At 45.3% G+C, this 17,910-nt stretch overlaps 1 protein-coding gene across 2 annotated transcripts in view; it reads left to right on the forward strand.

The window, feature by feature from the left end:
* Positions 1-17,910, forward strand: part of BEND4 (BEN domain containing 4) — a 209,763-nt gene that overhangs the window by 144,317 nt on the left and 47,536 nt on the right. Inside the window, exon 5 of one of the 2 annotated variants that reach the window (XM_077279839.1) lies at positions 1,672-1,841. In XM_077279839.1, coding sequence (XP_077135954.1) covers positions 1,672-1,841 — 170 coding nt within the window. Of the gene's footprint in view, positions 1-1,671; positions 1,913-17,910 lie in introns of both variants that reach the window. The other variant, XM_077279838.1, reaches the window with a different exon arrangement.

Here is a 17,910-nt window from a genome sequence, read left to right on the forward strand (position 1 = left end):
ACTTTGACCCAGGGCCCACAAAAACCTGGAGCCAGCCCTGTGTAGACTGCACAGTACCACTTCTCCTGTCCTGTTGAAGAGGCGACATTGGACTTTGGGGGGTCAATATTGGTTTAGTATTTTCAATATTACTATGGCCAAATAAAATCTTGGAAAAGCTGTTTAAATGGATTATCCCAAGTAACCCTCTCTACTCTGGATAGGGGAGAACTTTCCAATTGCTGGCGATCTGACTGTTGTGACCCCTACTATCCTGAAAATCGAAGCTCTGTAGAGCACCATGAAAATGCATCTGTGGTCTATCATACGCACTGTGGCGCCATTCGCATGTGGCTCTTCAAATATCTTTTAGGAGAGTGAGGGGCATGACAAAGTAAAGCAAAATTCACTGATCGGGGTGAGGAGTCTTATAGTATGTGGGCTGGTGGGGCTTGTGTGGCAGGGCTGCTTCTTTGTCAAAGTCCGGCCTTGATCAGAAGGACAGAAGAACATTGGTATCTTTTATGCCCTCTGCACTCGGTGACCCCAGTCTGTAATGTTTCTCTGGTTCCTAAACTCCTCCATTTTTAAGTAATATCACTCACAAAACTGATCGTGGAATATTGAGTAGAGAAGACGTGTTGTGAACTGACTTGTGACATCCGTGATATCCTATTACAGGACCGCTCTGGTATCCATGAGCTCTTTAGAACCCCTCAGTTACCATACAAGCCATTTTTTCAGAATTAGTGGAAAGTGTCTATCTGTAACCAGGTTATCACGGTATACCCTGCATAGTTGGCATACAGAAGAAAAATAATTAAACTTTTGAAAAATATCTAAGAAAATTTTAAAAAGTTAGCTCATCAAATGCAATAGTTTTTTATTGATTGTATTGTTGGCCTAATAATTTGCAGAGTATGAACTAGGAATGGTCTGAAAGCATTTTGCATAAAATATTGTAAAATTTTCGATAAAAGGCACAAGCAAATTATTACAAACAGATGTGTCCACCTTTACCTTTTCTTGGATTTTTAATTTTCCAGTTTCTTACTATGCAATTAAATACATTTTTGTGACATACTTGAAAAACCCTAAATAGGCTACAATTCACATGATAACTACTTCAGCAATTACATAACTACAACTCCCAGCATGGCGTTGCTGTAGGGGCATGCTGGAAATTCTTTCCGACAGCTGAAGAACCAAAGTTTGTAGATCAAGGTTATATTATTGAATATTTATTTTTTATTTAAGGGGTTATCCAGGACTTTGGTTTTTTTTTGGCTAAGGACTAAGAACTTCTAGGTAGTTGCTAACTTACCATCACATCAACAGAGCAGCTTCTTTTCTGCTCTCTTCTGTTGACATGGTTTCAATGCCAGTGTCATGCTGATTGACAGCCGGCTCCAGGGTAGTTGACTGTTGGAATGATGTCAACAGTGGCACATAATCAAAAGAGCAAACCGGAAGTAAAAGAGCTGCTCTGTTGACGTGAGATCACATGAACAGGGAGAATCGCCTCCTGAGCTGGGAGGAGGTAGAAGGTAGTTAATAACTACCTACCGGTAAATATCAAGCCCCGTAGCCCCAAAAAATCCACAGTCCACGATAACCCCTTTACGTTAAACCTCCTTGTTCCATTATACATGTATTCAAACCTAACACTTACCGTTTCCGTTTGCTCCACAGGGCAGCAAACAGCTGCTGAACAACTACCCTGTCTACATAAGCGGCAAACAATGGGATGAGGCAGTCAACTCCTCCAAGAAAGACGGAAGGCGGCTCCTCCGATACCTCATAAGATTTGTTTTCACAACTGATGAACTTAAATACTCATGTGGCCTTGGGAAAAGGAAAAGGTCAGTGCAGACAGGAGACTCTGGTCCTGAAAGACGTCCCCTGGATCCTGTTAAAGTTACATGTCTCAGAGGTACTGCATCTTTCCACTCAGTGTAAACCTCATCTCACATCTGGCACTTTCATTTATAGGTTTCGTATAATACATCACTTCTGCTGGTATTATGGCTATGTCTGTGCTAACCTACATACTTTTTGTGTCATAGAGGAGCGTGCACCTGATGTACAGTAATGGAAGTCCTTGTTGTCCTCCCCAATCACCAAGTTGTAGAATAAAAAACAACACAACTTTACGATATACTGTACATCCGTTTAGGCTGCAGCACATCAGTTTACAGTCAGTTTTATAGTAAGAACTGTTTGGTGTCGATATCCCAAATAACGGTGTAATTTTTGCAGTTTTGTTGGATCCTTGACAAGGATTTATGTATCACATCAATGAGAGCAGAAAAAGGTAGAGTGAAGATGCAACAACCATAGAGTTTTGCTGGATCTTACAATTATTAAAGTGATAACTTATTATCCTGATATTCCTCATAGTCATGAACATAAGAAAAAACACCCTGTGGGGAAAAAAAAATTGAGGACATTGAAGTCCAACATTTTTTTCCACAAGATCCCTAAGGCGATAGTCAAGAGGTCCACAAACAGATCAGTTATTCTCATCATTATCCACAGGGTTTTGCCAACTGTTTGTTAGTTATGACCAGTTTTGCTGATAAACTACATTATTCGGTTAATAAATAAAGGAAATTGGGTAATAGGAAACAATAACATAAGCTACGAATAAGAGTCCAATTTTTTATAAATCACTATTTTTGTAATTTTGTTATTCGATTTTAGAATTTCTTAATTATAGTTAATATTTTCAACTGTCAACATGGCTATTATTATAATTTAGACAAAGACTCTTAACCAGCTTTCTATTAATCCTGAATGGAAAATATTATTTTGTAGGTATAAAGCAGATGAGAATTGTTTTTTAAAAAAGTACTTCTCCTCCTCCTCCCATAAAATTTTTATCCTCTTAATATATTGCAATTATCATATCATAGCACTGTGCTCTTACAATTGCTCATTTTGCCTTTCTACTCACTTAATTCTTCTCTTTTCTATTAGGTCTATGACGTCGCGTGACTAGTTGAATCCTTCTAAGCTCTATGTAGAAACAGGAGGTAATTTTTCCCTGTATGAGTCATAAGTCCCTGCAAAAGTCTCTGTCGGGAAGAAGGGAACAGCTGGGTCAGGAGTTGAAAAGGGGAATGATAAATGTAGGGACAAGAGACTTCCTGTTTCTACCTAGAGCAGAGAAAAGAGAATAATTAACTAACTGGCTAGAAAGGCAAAATGAACAATTGTAAGTACACAGTGCTATATAATATGATTATTGCAGTATATTAACCCCTTTACCACCTTGGACGTATAGGTACGCCCAAGGTGGGCTCCCCCTGTTTGCTGCGGGCACATTTCAGCTGATTTGAACAGCTGACACGTGCCCCTAACAGCCGCAGGTGGAATCGCGATCCACCCGCAGTTATTAACATGTTAAATGCCGCCGTCAATCTCTGACAGATGCATTTAACATGCAAGCGCTGGAAACGTGTCACTAATCCCACCCATCAGCGCTCGTGTCACATTACCACGGGTCGCCAATGGGTTGGCATGACAAATCGAGGTCTGCTGCAGATCCCTGTGGTTGTCATAGCTGGATAGCTATGAGTGACGCCCAGCGGTTCATAGCAAATTATAATTTTAGCTACATAAAGCAAGGCTGCAGCCCTGCTGTGTGTAGCACAAGCGATCGGGTGATCGCAACTTGCAACTTCTAGTCTCCCGTGGAGGCTATTGAAGCGAGTGTAAAGTAAGAAAAAAAATGTTTTTAAAAATATAAAAGTTCAAATCACCCCCCATTCATAATAAAACAATAAAAAAATACACATATTTGGTATCGCCGCTTTCAGAATCGCCCGATCTCTCAATATATAAAAAGAATTAATCCAATCGGTAAATGGCGCAATGAGAAAAAAAAATTAAAACGCCAGAATTAAGGTTTTTTTTGTCACTGCAACGTTGCATTAAAATGCAATAAAGGGTGATCAACAGATCATATCTACACCAAAATGGTATCAATAAAAACATGCTCGGCACTCAAAAAATAAGCCCTCATCCGGCCCCAGATCACGAAAAATAGAGACGCTATGGGTCTCAGAAAATGACGAATTTTTTTCTTTTTAGAAACTTTTAAATTTTTTTATACCACTTAAATAATAAAGAACCTATGCATGTTTGGTATCCACAAATGCGTAATGACCTGGAGAATCATAATGGCAGGTCTGTTTTAGAATTTAGTGAACATGGTAAAAAAAAAAAAAAAAAAAAAAAACAATTGTGGAATTGCATGTTTTTTTGCAATTTCACAGCACTTTGAATTTTTTCCCATTTTTAAGTACACTATATGGCAAAACCAATGGTGTCATTCAAAAGTAAAACTCGTCCCGCAAAAAAACAAGCCCTCGCATGGCCATATTGACAGAAAAATAAATAGTTATGGCTCTGGGAAAGAAGGGGAGCAAAAAAAACCCTGGAAACTCAAAAACAGAAAAGGTCGTGAAGGGGCTTAGAGCAATGGGAGCGCTTCTTTAAGTAAATTAGCTGTGAAGAAGTCTAGGAAAACAAGCTGACAACTCCTATAGGAGCCATAGTGATTGTCATCTTACTGTTCCAATACCAAAAAATGTAAGAAACGTCTAAATAGGAGTTTGTAACAAAAGATAAGCTAGAAATTCAAGAACTTATATTTACCGATTATTGCGAAATTTCTCTAGTGAATAAATCCAAAATGTTGATTGATGCAGGTTCAGGTGTTATTTCCAAGAAATGTTAATTCTGACAATACATTTTCCCTGCAGCAGCCAAATCAATGGCTGTTTCTGTAGACAGGTAAGATGCACAAGAAAGTGAGAGACGCTTGTACCGCGCACAGAGGAAGATACTGAACAAAGAATCCATCAATCATTTCCAAATTCTCATACAGAGCTCATGCCCATTAAGTTCTGATTTGTGTTCGAAGCCAAAAGGTCTGTCTGTACATGTACGTGAAGCGATGTATGGAGTGTGTAGATTATGCCTTGAAACATGTTACCGGTTCTTTCTGCATTTTTCAGAGATGTGAATACTTTATGATTGTAAAGGAGATGAAAAAAACAACTTTCTCTAGTATAAGTAATTAGGAAGATTAAAGCATTCCTGTTTAATTTAGTGATAATCCCTCTATCCCTTTTAAGAAAGAAGCTGAAGTCTTAGGCCATGTTCACACTTTGTGGCGTCCCTCTGCGGGTTCTCCCGCAGCGGAATTGATAAATCTGCAGGGCAAAACCGCTGCGGTTATCCCTGCAGATTTATCGCGGTTTGTTTTGCGATTTCCGCTGCGGGACTACTCCTGTACTATTGATGCTGCATATGCAGCAAAATGCAGCATCAATAGTAATGTTAAAAATAATAAAAATTGGTTATACTCACCCTCCGATGTCCGGATCTCCTGGGCGCTGCACGCGGCGCTCCGGTTCCAAAGATGCTGTGCCGAGAAGGACCTTCGTGACGTCACGGTCATGTGACCCGGGCGTCATCACGGTCATGTGACCGCGACGTCACCGCAGGTCCTGTTCGCACAGCAACTCTGACCGGCCGGCCGCGTGCAGCGCTGAGAGGTGAGTATAACATGATTTTTTATTTTTATTCTTTTTTTTACCCCAAATATGGTTCCCAGGGCCTGGAGGAGAGTCTCCTCTCCTCCACCCCGGGTACCACCCGCACCTTAACCGCTTACTTCCCGCAACGTGGGCACAGCCCCATGCGGGAAGTAAGCGGTTCAATGCATTCCTATGGGTGCAGAATCGCAGCGATTCTGCACAAAGAAGTGACATGCTGCGGGTTTTAAACCGCTGCGTTTCTGCGCGGTTTTTCCCGCAGCATGTGCACAGCAGTTTGCGGTTTCCATAGGGTTTACATGTAAATGGAAACGCTATGGAAACTGCTGCGGACCCGCAGCATCAAAATCGCCGCGGTTCCGCGGTAAAAACCGCAAAGTGTGAACATGGCCTTAAAGTTAGGCTCTTTGCTGCCTCAGTATTTGACAGCTATTTGGGACTTCCCGTTTTTGAGCTGGGACATATCACTGTATAGAGGCAGACTGGTAGTGCGCAGCTTTTAAACACAAGCGAGTTTGCTGTGATATTTATGCATGTACAGGTAAGTCAAGATGTGTTTGGACAGTGATAAAAGTTTGGGCATTTTATCTGTTTACCAAAACATATTCAAGATACAGATATATAATCAATATGGGCTTAAAGTGCAGACTCCATTTTAATTTGAGGGTATTCACATCCTAATTGGAGTAAGGGTTTAGGAACTACAGGTCTTTAATATGTAGCTGCATCCTTTTAAAGGGACCAAAAGTAATTGGACAATTACAGTATCTCAAAAGCCCTTTAATGTGGTGCATGGGCTATTATTCTTTCATCAGTTAAGCAGGTAAAAGGTTTGGAGCTGATTTCAGATGTGGCATTTGCATTGGAACCTGTTGCTATGAACCCACAACATGCACCAATTTTTTAAGTAAATATATTTTTAAAAGAGCTATTGACATGAAATTGTCACCAGATGTAACTCAAGAACATGTAGTCTCGTCTCGCGACGTTACAGTCTACCGACCCTGGTAACGCTACTCAGTTGGTGTCTCTTCAGCAAGAGTTAAGTCAACAACGGGACACTCAGTCCCATATTTTGAATTTTATGGCCTCTGTCGATAATCGACTTCTCTCTCTTCAGACTGCCGCTTCTGCTCCTGTACTGGCGTCCGCTCCACAGCCCTCGCCCCGTCTTGCCAGGCCACCTCGGTATGGTGGGGATCCTAAATTATGTCGCGGGTTTCTCAACCAGTGTCAACTACACTTTGAATTATCCCCGCTACTGTACCCAACTGACCATGCTAAGGTGTCTTTTGTGGTGTCCCATTTGGAGGGCGAGGCTTTGGCTTGGGTGAACCCTCTTTGGGAGCGAGATGATCCTGTGGTTTCTCAACTTACTCTCTTTTTAGACACCTTCCGCAAGGTGTTTGATGAACCTGGTCGTCTGGTATCGACTACTGAGTCTCTTTTCAACCTTAGTCAGGGGACCCTTTCTGTAGCTCAATATGCCATCCGTTCCGGACGCTGTCCTCTGATTTAGGTTGGAATAATGAGGCTTTGGTGGGAGCATTTTGGCGAGGTTTGTCGTCCCGTATTAAGGATGAGCTGGCAGGGCAGGATACTCTTCTGCTTTAGATGAACTTATCTCTTTGGCGAATCGCATTGATTTGCAGTTCCAGGAGCGTTCTCGTGAGGTTGTCAGAGAGAGGAGACCTCCTCGTTTATCCTCCGTTACACATGGTACTTCTCTTTCCCAAACCACTGCAGCTTCTTCCTCTTCTTCCCCTGAGCCTATGCAGGTTGATCGCGACAAGCATGCTGAACAACGCCGAAAGGAGAGACTTGCACAGGGCTTATGCTTTTATTGTGGCAGCGCTTCCCATCTTCTGCGTTCTTGTCCCCAGAAGCCTGTCATTTTACACATGGGTTCCAGTCGCTTCTCTCTTTAGGCTTATGTAGATTCTGGTGCGGCTGGGAATTTTGTTCAACTTGAGCTGGTCGAGAGGCTTGGGATTCCTGTCAGATCCTTGGAGGTTCCTAGGCAAATAGCTTCTGTCGACGGTCAGCCTTTGCGGGAGGTCGTTTCTTCTGTCACAGAGGAGATTGAGATTCAAATTGGAGCTTTACATCGAGAAAAGTTGGCATTTTATGTTTTACCGTCTTTATCCCATGCATTTCTTTTAGGACTCCCCTGGCTAAGAAACCATGAACCTACTCTGAATTGGCGTACTGGGGACGTCCAATCCTGGGGACAGTTTTGTCAAAACAGATGCCTGCTTCCCGTCAAGCCTGCTAGTCTCTCTCCCTCGGCTCCGGAACTAGCGAATCTACCCGCAGCTTATCACTCTTTTTCGGACGTTTTCAACAAAAAGGAAGCAGAGGTCTTACCTCCGCATCGCCCTTACGACTGTCCGATAGATCTTGTATCCGGCTCTACTCCTAGAGGTCGTATTTATCCTCTGTCACCCTCTGAGACTCTAGCCATGTCTGAATACGTTCAAGAGAATCTGGCCAGAGGCTTTATACGGAAATCCTCCTCACCTGCAGGCGCTGTTTTTTACTTCGTCAAGAAGAAGGACGGTTCCCTTCGTCCCTGCATTGATTACCGTGGCCTCAATAACATCACCATTAAAAACAAGTATCCACTTCCTCTCATCCCAGAACTTTTTGATCGTCTGCATGGAGCACGAATCTTCACTAAACTGGATCTCAGAGGAGCTTACAACTTGATCCGAATTCGTTCGGGAGATGAATGGAAGACTGCGTTTAACACCAGAGACGGTCATTATGAGTATTTGGTGATGCCTTTCGGCTTATGTAATGCTCCTGCAGTTTTTCAAGAGTTGGTGAATGATGTTTTTCGGGACCTACTTTACACCTGTGTAGTGGTGTACTTGGACGACATCCTTGTGTTTTCACCGGATCTGCTTTCTCATAGGAGACATGTGCGGCAAGTTCTTCTCCGTCTGAGGGAGAATCGTCTGTATGCTAAACTTGAGAAGTGTGCCTTCGAACAGTCGTCCCTGCCGTTCCTGGGCTTCATCATCTCTGATTCTGGTCTGTGTATGGACCCGGCTAAAGTTTCTGCCGTACTCAACTGGCCATGTTCGGCTTGGGGTTAAGGCGATTCAGCGCTTTCTTGGATTCGCGAATTACTATCGGCAATTTATTCCTCATTTCTCCTCCTTGTCGGCTTCCATCTCCTCTTTGATAAAGAAGGGTGCCAATCCTCGTCTTTGGCCAGCAGAGGCTGAAAAAGCTTTCCACTCTCTCAAAGAAGCATTCGCCTCCGCTCCTTTACTCCATCGCCCTGAAGCTAATAAACCATTCTTCCTAGAGGTTGACGCCTCTGCTGTTGGTGCCGGAGCTGTGCTTTCTCAGAAGTCTTCTACTGGTCGTCTTGTGCCCTGTGGTTTCTGCTCCAAGAGTTTCTCTTCTTCTGAAATAAATTATTCCATTAGCGACAGAAAACTTTTGGCCATTAAATTGGCCTTAGAGGAGTGGAGATATCTGTTGGAAGGAGCCTTACATCCCTTTGTCATCTTTACGGATCATAAGAATTTGGCATACATCCGTTCAGCGCACCGACTGAATCCACGACAGGCCAGGTGGGCCTTGTTCTTTGCCCGATTTGACTTTGAACTTCGCTTCCTGCCTGGAGAAAAGAACTTCAAAGCTGACGCTCTATCCAGGTCCTTCTTGTCGGTGGACACTGAGGAGGAATCCTTGCACATCATTGACCCCGCTAGAATCATCACACTTGCTCCGGTATCTATGACCTCTTTACCTCCAGGTAAGACTTTTGTTTCTGAGAGGAACAGGAGACGTGTGTTAGTCTGGGGCCATGCTTCCAAGCTAGTGGGACATGTCGGTTTCAAGAAAACCCTTGATCTAATATCTCGTTACTACTGGTGGCCGACTCTTTTGAAGGATGTCCAAGCTTTTGTGGTCTCTTGTCCTTCCTGTGCCAAGAACAAAGTACCCAGGCGGCTTCCTTCTGGGCTTCTTCTTCCTTTTCCAGTGCCTGCCGCTCCGTGGCAACATATTGCAATGGATTTCTTAACTGATCTGCCTCGTTCCTGTGGTTGTACCGTCATCCTCGTGGTTGTGGACCGTTTTTCTAAAATGGCACATTTCATTGCTCTTCCTGGTCTGCCTTCGGCTCCTGAACTGGCAAAGATTTTTGTTCAACATATTTTTCGCATTCATGGTCTTCCACAGCACATTGTTTCTGCCCGGGGAGTTCAGTTCACGGCTCGTTTCTGGAGATCTCTCTGTAAGTCACTGAACATTTCGCTTGATTTTTCTTTGGCCTATCATCCACAGTCCAACGACCAATCACATCCTGGTTACTTATCTCCGGCATTTCTCCAACGCTCATCAAAATGATTGGTCAGACTTACTACCATGGGCCGAGTTTTCTTATAATAACCTCACCAGCGAAGCTTCTACCAAATCTCCATTTTTTGTCATCTATGGACAACACCCTGGTCTTCCACTACCAGTTCCTCCTGTCTCTACTGTGCCGGCGGCAGATCTTCTGTCTAGAGAATTCTCCAGGGTTTGGCAGGAGACCAAGTCTGCTCTCGAACTAGCTCAGCATAGGATGAAGAGGCATGCAGATAAAAGGCGTCTCGATTCTCCTGTGTTCCATCCTGGGGATAAGGTCTGGCTTTCTTCTAGATTTATTCACCTTAAAATCCCTTCACATAAACTGGTCCCCGTTATATTGGTCCTTTCGAGGTTTTGGCACGTATTAACAACGTTTCTTACAAACTTAAGTTACCTGCCTCTCTTCGTATCCCTAATTCCTTTCATGTATCTCTCCTTAAGCCTGTAGTTTTTAATCAGTTTCACACCTCGACTCTTTCTTCACCTTCGTCTGTTTCCGCAGACAATGTTTTTGAGGTTAAGGACATTTTGGCCATGAAAAAAATTATAGGTAGAACTTTGTTTTTGGTCGACTGGAAGGGTTTCGGTCCTGAGGAGAGATCCTGGGAGCCTCGGGACAATATTCAGGCTCCTCGAATTTTAGCTAAGTTTCTTTCTAGCCTAAAGAGGAAGGAGGGATGTAAAGACGGGGGTACTATCATACCGCTGCTGCCGCCTTCCCAGTCAGCGTCTCTCCCTCCGCGCTCGCTCCAGGCCTCTGCTTCTCATGCGTGCGCGCATACCAGGTTCAGTGCTGCGCATGTGCACTTCTGATCTTCTGTCGCTCCTCCTCTGCGTCTCCTCTATGGTCCTGGAGGACTAGTACCCGGAAGTCGGTCCTCCTTATTGTCCTCTCTATGGTTCTGGAGGTCTGTTACCTGGAAGTGCTACCTTGCCTTTAGGTATTTAAACTGCTTCCTGCCGTCCCTCTGTGCCTGGTTATCATTTGTTCCTTCAGGTGTTCCTGGCCGCTCTTAGTCTCTGTGAAGTTCGTTTTCCCTCTGACTTTGGGTTTATCCTGTCTTTCCTGTATCCTGCTAGCCTCTGCTTTTCCTCAGTTCCTCCGCCAGTCCCTGTACTGCTGCTGTTTTACCCATCAGTCCTGTTTTACCCATCAGTCCTGTTTTTCCCTTCAGTCCTGTTTCTCTGCAGTACTCACCTATCCTGTGGTCCTACTATCTCCGCCTCTTCTTGGTCCTCTCCCGTCCTGGTCCTCCAGCTTCCGTGGCGATAGTCCCTCACGGGCCTGCCCCTAACGCTCCCTGTATAGGGGGCGGTCTATCTGGTCAGCTCGTCTGTGAGGGGTTCGTCGTCGCGGTCTAGAGGGTCCACTCTCCGTGTTCCGTCTTTGAATCGTCACACTTAAATAGGACTGCACTCGGGTGTCATCTGAGTGCAGCCTGATTCTTACAGCATAACAGTGTGTAGCGTAGCGTGTGTAACATATAGTATGTATGTAGCGTAGTGTGTTTAACGTGTGTGTGGATGTAGAGACGTGTGTGTGTGTAACGTAGAGTGTGTGTAACGTAGAGTGTGTGTACATATAGTGTGTGTGGCATAGAGTGTGTGTGTAACATAGTGTGCGTGTAGCGTAGAGTGTGTGTGTAACATATATTGTGCATGTAGAGACGTGAGTGTGTGTAACATTGTGCGTGTGTGTAACGTAGAGTGTGTGTGTAACATCTCTTCACTGGCTCCCATTCCCTCAGCGTATCCAGTTCAAATTACTAATACTGACCTACAAAGCCATCCATAACCTGTCTCCTCCATATATCTCTGAATTAATCTCCCGATATCTTGCCTCACGTAATCTCCGGTCCTTCCAAGATCTCCTTCTCTCCACACTTATCCGCTCCTCACCCAACCGCCTCCAAGACTTCTCCAGAATATCCCCCATCCTCTGGAATTCTTTGTCCCAACACATCCGACTATCAACCACATTCGGATCCTTCAGACGGAACCTGAAAACCCACCTCTTCAGGAAAGCCTACAGCCTGCACTGACCCCGCTGCCTCCTCACCACTACTGAATCTACCGCCTCACCAACACCGGAGCTCCTGCAACCGTCAACCTATTGTCTCCATCCCCACCATCCTGTAGAATGTAAGCCCTCAAGGGCAGGGTCGTCACCCCTCTGTATCAGTCTGTAATTGTTAGTTTGCTTACTGTAAGTGATATCTGTAATTTGTATGTAACCTCTTCTCATGTACAGCACCATGGAATCAATGGTGCTATATAAATAAATAAAAATAATAACATATAGTATGCGTGTAGCGTAGCGTGTGTGCAACATATAGTGTGCGTGTACCGTAGAGTGTGTGTAACATATAGTGTGCATGTAGAGACGTGAGTGTGTGTAACATTGTGCTTGTGGAGCGCCCCCAGACGCAGGGCCGCGGGGTACTCAGTACCGGGCCTCTCAGTCTTAGTCCTGGGGTTGTCACGGTGGCTAGACCTGGTCCATGACCCTGCTAAGGAGCGTCCAATGAAAGGTGTGATGATGGTGCGTGGTGCAGGTCGCAATGAATAACGAGGACACAGGGTTGCAGTCTCTTTACCTCTTTACTGAAGGCTTCGGGATCCGCAATCCAGAGCACTGCTAACAGGGCTGGCTGAGACCGGCCGGTCCGAAGGCACATCCAGAGTTTCCTTTGCAGGTGGAAATCAGTGCCTACCTTCTAGCGCCTGTGTGTTGTAGTACCTCCCTGCTGAGCACCACGGGATAGTCCTCACAACTGTTGTGTCTGTTTCTGATGTTCTTTCTCACAACTCGTATCTGTTCTGATGTTCTTTCTCCGTCCCCCAGATGATATGGCTAGGACGCACCCGTATGACGGGTAGGCCTGGAGTTCTTCCGGTGACCCTAGCGTCGCCCCTCTCCCACAATTGCCCCCTATGTCTGCTTAGGTGTTTTAGGTGAGACAGCCAACCTATAATCAACTGTCCTGCCGCTGTTTGAAGTACTGCTTGGAGCCCAATACTTCCTCTGCATTCCGGCCACCGGCTACGCGCCTCAGTAGGATGTTGCCACGATCTTAAGGCACGACTCCTACTGGTTTATCTCCTTTTTGCTGCGATCTCGTTTCTCACTTCTCCACAATAAACTTCGCTTCATTTCCTTTCTTAAGATGCCGCCGCATTCGAGTGCAGGCGCGGCTCCGTAACAATTTGTCCTGTCATGATTCTCAATGGCGAGAGAACATAGCCCAGCATATATGAGAACTAGCTCTTGGAAGATGGAAACTATACTGACCATGAACTAAACCTGCCGCACAACTAGAAGTGGCCGGGTAGCATGCCTACGTTTTTTAACCCTAGATGCCCAGCGCCAGCCGGAGAACTACCTAATCCTAGCAGAGGAAAAGACAGTCCTGGCTCACCTCTAGAGAAATTTTCCCAAAAGGCAGACAGAGGCCCCCACATATATTGGCGGTGATTTTAGATGAAATGACAAACGTAGTATGAAAATAGGTTTAGCAAAATCGAGGTCCGCTTTCTAGATAGCAGGAAGACAGAAAGGACACTTTCATGGTCAGCCGAAAACCCTATCAAAACACCATCCAGAAATTCCTTTAAGACTCTAGCATTAACTCATAACACCAGAGTGGCAATTTCCGATCACAAGAGCTTTCCAGACACAGTGACGAAACAGCAGCTGTGAACAGGAACAAAATGCAAAAACACACAAGGACAAAAGTCCAACTTAGCTGGGAGTTGTCTAGTAGCAGGAACAAGCACAGAAGGCTTCTGATTACATTGTTGACCGGCAAGAAACTGACAGAGGAGCAAGGTTATATAGCGACTCCCACATACTGATAGGAGCAGGTGAACAGAGGGGATGATGCACACAAGTTCAATTCCACAAGTGGCCACCGGGGGAGCCCAGAATCCAATTTCACAACAGTACCCCCCCTCAAGGAGGGGGCACCGAACCCTCACCAGAACCACCAGGGCGATCAGGATGAGCCCTATGAAAGGCACGGACAAGATCGGAGGCATGAACATCAGAGGCAGTGACCCAAGAATTATCCTCCTGACCGTATCCCTTCCATTTGACCAGATACTGGAGTCTCCGTCTGGAAACACGAGAGTCTAAGATCTTTTCCACAACGTACTCCAACTCACCCTCAACCAACACCGGAGCAGGAGGTTCAACGGAAGGCACAACCGGTACCTCATACCTGCGCAACAATGACCGATGAAAAACATTATGAATCGAAAAGGATGCAGGGAGGTCCAAACGGAAGGACACAGGGTTAAGAATCTCCAATATCTTGTACGGGCCGATGAACCGAGGCTTAAACTTAGGAGAAGAAACCCTCATAGGGACAAAACGAGAAGACAACCACACCAAGTCCCCAACACAAAGCCGAGGACCAACACGACGACGGCGGTTGGCAAAAAGCTGAGTCTTCTCCTGGGACAACTTCAAATTGTCCACCACCTGCCCCCAAATCTGATGCAACCTCTCCACCACAGCATCCACTCCAGGACAATCCGAAGATTCCACTTGACCGGAGGAAAATCGAGGATGAAACCCCAAATTACAGAAAAACGGGGACACCAAGGTGGCAGAGCTGGCCCGATTATTGAGGGCGAACTCCGCCAAAGGCAAAAAAGCAACCCAATCATCCTGATCCGCAGACACAAAACACCTCAAATATGTCTCCAAGGTCTGATTAGTCCGCTCGGTCTGGCCATTAGTCTGAGGATGGAAAGCAGACGAAAAAGACAAATCTATGCCCATCCTAGCACAGAATGCCCGCCAAAATCTAGACACGAATTGGGTCCCTCTGTCAGAAACGATATTCTCAGGAATACCATGCAAACGAACAACATTTTGAAAAAACAGAGGAACCAACTCGGAAGAAGAAGGCAACTTAGGCAAGGGAACCAGATGGACCATCTTAGAGAAACGGTCACACACCACCCAGATGACAGACATCTTCTGAGAAACAGGCAGATCCGAAATAAAATCCATCGAGATGTGCGTCCAAGGCCTCTTCGGGATAGGCAAGGGCAACAACAATCCACTAGCCCGAGAACAACAAGGCTTGGCCCGAGCACAAACGTCACAAGACTGCACAAAGCCTCGCACATCTCGTGACAGGGAAGGCCACCAGAAGGACCTTGCCACCAAATCCCTGGTACCAAAGATTCCAGGATGACCTGCCAACGCAGAAGAATGAACCTCAGAGATGACTCTACTGGTCCAATCATCAGGAACAAACAGTCTACCAGGTGGGCAACGATCAGGTCTATCCGCCTGAAACTCCTGCAAGGCCCGCCGCAGGTCTGGAGAAACGGCAGACAATATCACTCCATCTTTAAGGATACCTGTGGGCTCAGAATTACCAGGGGAGTCAGGCTCAAAACTCCTAGAAAGGGCATCCGCCTTAACATTCTTAGAACCCGGTAGGTACGACACCACAAAATTAAACCGAGAGAAAAACAACGACCAGCGCGCCTGTCTAGGATTCAGGCGCCTGGCAGACTCAAGGTAAATTAAATTTTTGTGGTCAGTCAATACCACCACCTGATGTCTGGCCCCCTCAAGCCAGTGACGCCACTCCTCAAAAGCCCACTTCATGGCCAAAAGCTCCCGATTCCCAATATCATAATTCCGCTCGGCGGGCGAAAATTTACGGGAAAAAAAGGCACAAGGTCTCATCACGGAGCAGTCGGAACTTCTCTGCGACAACACCGCCCCAGCTCCGATTTCAGAAGCGTCGACCTCAACCTGAAAAGGAAGAGCAACATCAGGCTGACACAACACTGGGGCGGAAGAAAAGCGGCGCTTGAGCTCCCGAAAGGCCTCCACAGCATCAGGGGACCAATCAGCAACATCAGCACCCTTCTTAGTCAAATCAGTCAATGGTTTTACAACATCAGAAAAACCAGCAATAAATCGACGATAAAAGTTAGCAAAGCCCAAAAATTTCTGAAGACTCTTAAGAGAAGAGGGTTGCGTCCAATCACCAATAGCCTGAACCTTGACAGGATCCATCTCGATGGAAGAGGGGGAAAAAATGTATCCCAAGAAAGAAATCTTTTGAACCCCAAAAACACACTTAGAACCCTTCACACACAAGGAATTAGACCGCAAAACCTGAAAAACCCTCCTGACCTGCTGGACATGAGAGTCCCAGTCATCCGAAAAAATCAGAATATCATCCAGATACACAATCATAAATTTATCCAAATAATCGCGGAAAATGTTATGCATAAAGGACTGGAAGACTGAAGGGGCATTAGAAAGACCAAAAGGCATCACCAAATACTCAAAATGGCCCTCGGGCGTATTAAATGCGGTTTTCCACTCATCCCCCTGCTTGATTCGCACCAAATTATACGCCCCACGGAGATCAATCTTAGAGAACCACTTGGCCCCCTTTATACGAGCAAACAAATCAGTAAGCAGTGGTAACGGATATTGATATTTAACCGTGATTTTATTCAAAAGTCGATAATCAATACACGGCCTCAAAGAGCCGTCTTTCTTAGACACAAAGAAAAAACCGGCTCCTAAGGGAGATGACGAAGGACGAATATGTCCCTTTTCCAAGGACTCCTTTATATATTCTCGCATAGCAGCGTGTTCAGGCACAGACAGATTAAATAAACGACCCTTAGGGTATTTACTACCCGGAATCAAGTCTATGGCACAATCGCACTCCCGGTGCGGAGGTAGTGAACCAACCTTGGGTTCTTCAAAAACGTCACGAAAGTCAGACAAGAATTCAGGAATCTCAGAGGGAATAGATGATGAAATGGAAACCAAAGGTACGTCCCCATGAGTTCCTTTACATCCCCAGCTTAACACAGACATAGCTCTCCAGTCGAGGACTGGGTTATGAGATTGCAGCCATGGCAATCCCAGCACCAAAACATCATGTAGATTATACAGCACCAGAAAGCGAATAACCTCCTGGTGATCCGGATTAACACGCATAGTCACTTGTGTGCAGTATTGTGGTTTATTACTAGCCAATGGGGTGGAGTCAATCCCTTTCAGAGGTATCGGAGCCTCCAGTGGCTCCAAATCATACCCACAGCGTTTGGCAAAGGACCAATCCATAAGACTCAAAGCAGCGCCAGAGTCGACATAGGCGTCCGCGGTAATAGATGACAAAGAACAAATCAGGGTCACAGATAGAATAAACTTAGACTGTAAAGTGCTAATTGAAACAGACTTGTCAGGCTTCTTAGTACGCTTAAAGCATGCTGATATAACATGAGTTGAATCACCACAATAGAAGCACAACCCATTTTTTCGTCTAAAATTCTGCCGCTCGCTTCTGGACAGAATTCTATCACATTGCATATTTTCTGGCATTTTCTCAGTAGACACCGCCAAATGGTGCACAGGTTTGCGCTCCCGCAGACGCCTATCGATCTGAATAGCCATCGTCATGGACTCATTCAGACTCGCAGGCACAGGGAACCCCACCATAACATCCTTAATGGCATCAGAGAGACCTTCTCTGAAAATCGCCGCCAGGGCGCACTCATTCCACTGAGTAAGCACAGACCATTTGCGGAATTTTTGGCAGTATATTTCAGCTTCATCTTGCCCCTGAGACAAGGACATCAAGGCCTTTTCCGCCTGAAGCTCTAAATGAGGTTCCTCATAAAGCAACCCCAAGGCCAGAAAAAACGCATCCACATTGAGCAACGCAGGATCCCCTGGTGCCAATGCAAAAGCCCAGTCTTGAGGGTCGCCCCGGAGCAAGGAAATTACAATCCTGACCTGCTGTGCAGGGTCTCCGGCAGAGCGAGACTTCAGGGACAAAAACAATTTGCAATTATTTTTAAAATTTTGAAAGTGAGATCTATTCCCCGAGAAGAATTCAGGCAAAGGAATTCTAGGCTCAGACATAGATGCATGAACAACAAAATCTTGCAAATTTTGTACCTTTGTGGCGAGATTATTCAAACCTGTAGCTACACTCTG

The sequence above is a fragment of the Ranitomeya variabilis genome, chromosome 1 (genome assembly GCF_051348905.1).
Source record: "Ranitomeya variabilis isolate aRanVar5 chromosome 1, aRanVar5.hap1, whole genome shotgun sequence".
Classification (NCBI taxonomy): domain Eukaryota; kingdom Metazoa; phylum Chordata; class Amphibia; order Anura; family Dendrobatidae; genus Ranitomeya; species Ranitomeya variabilis.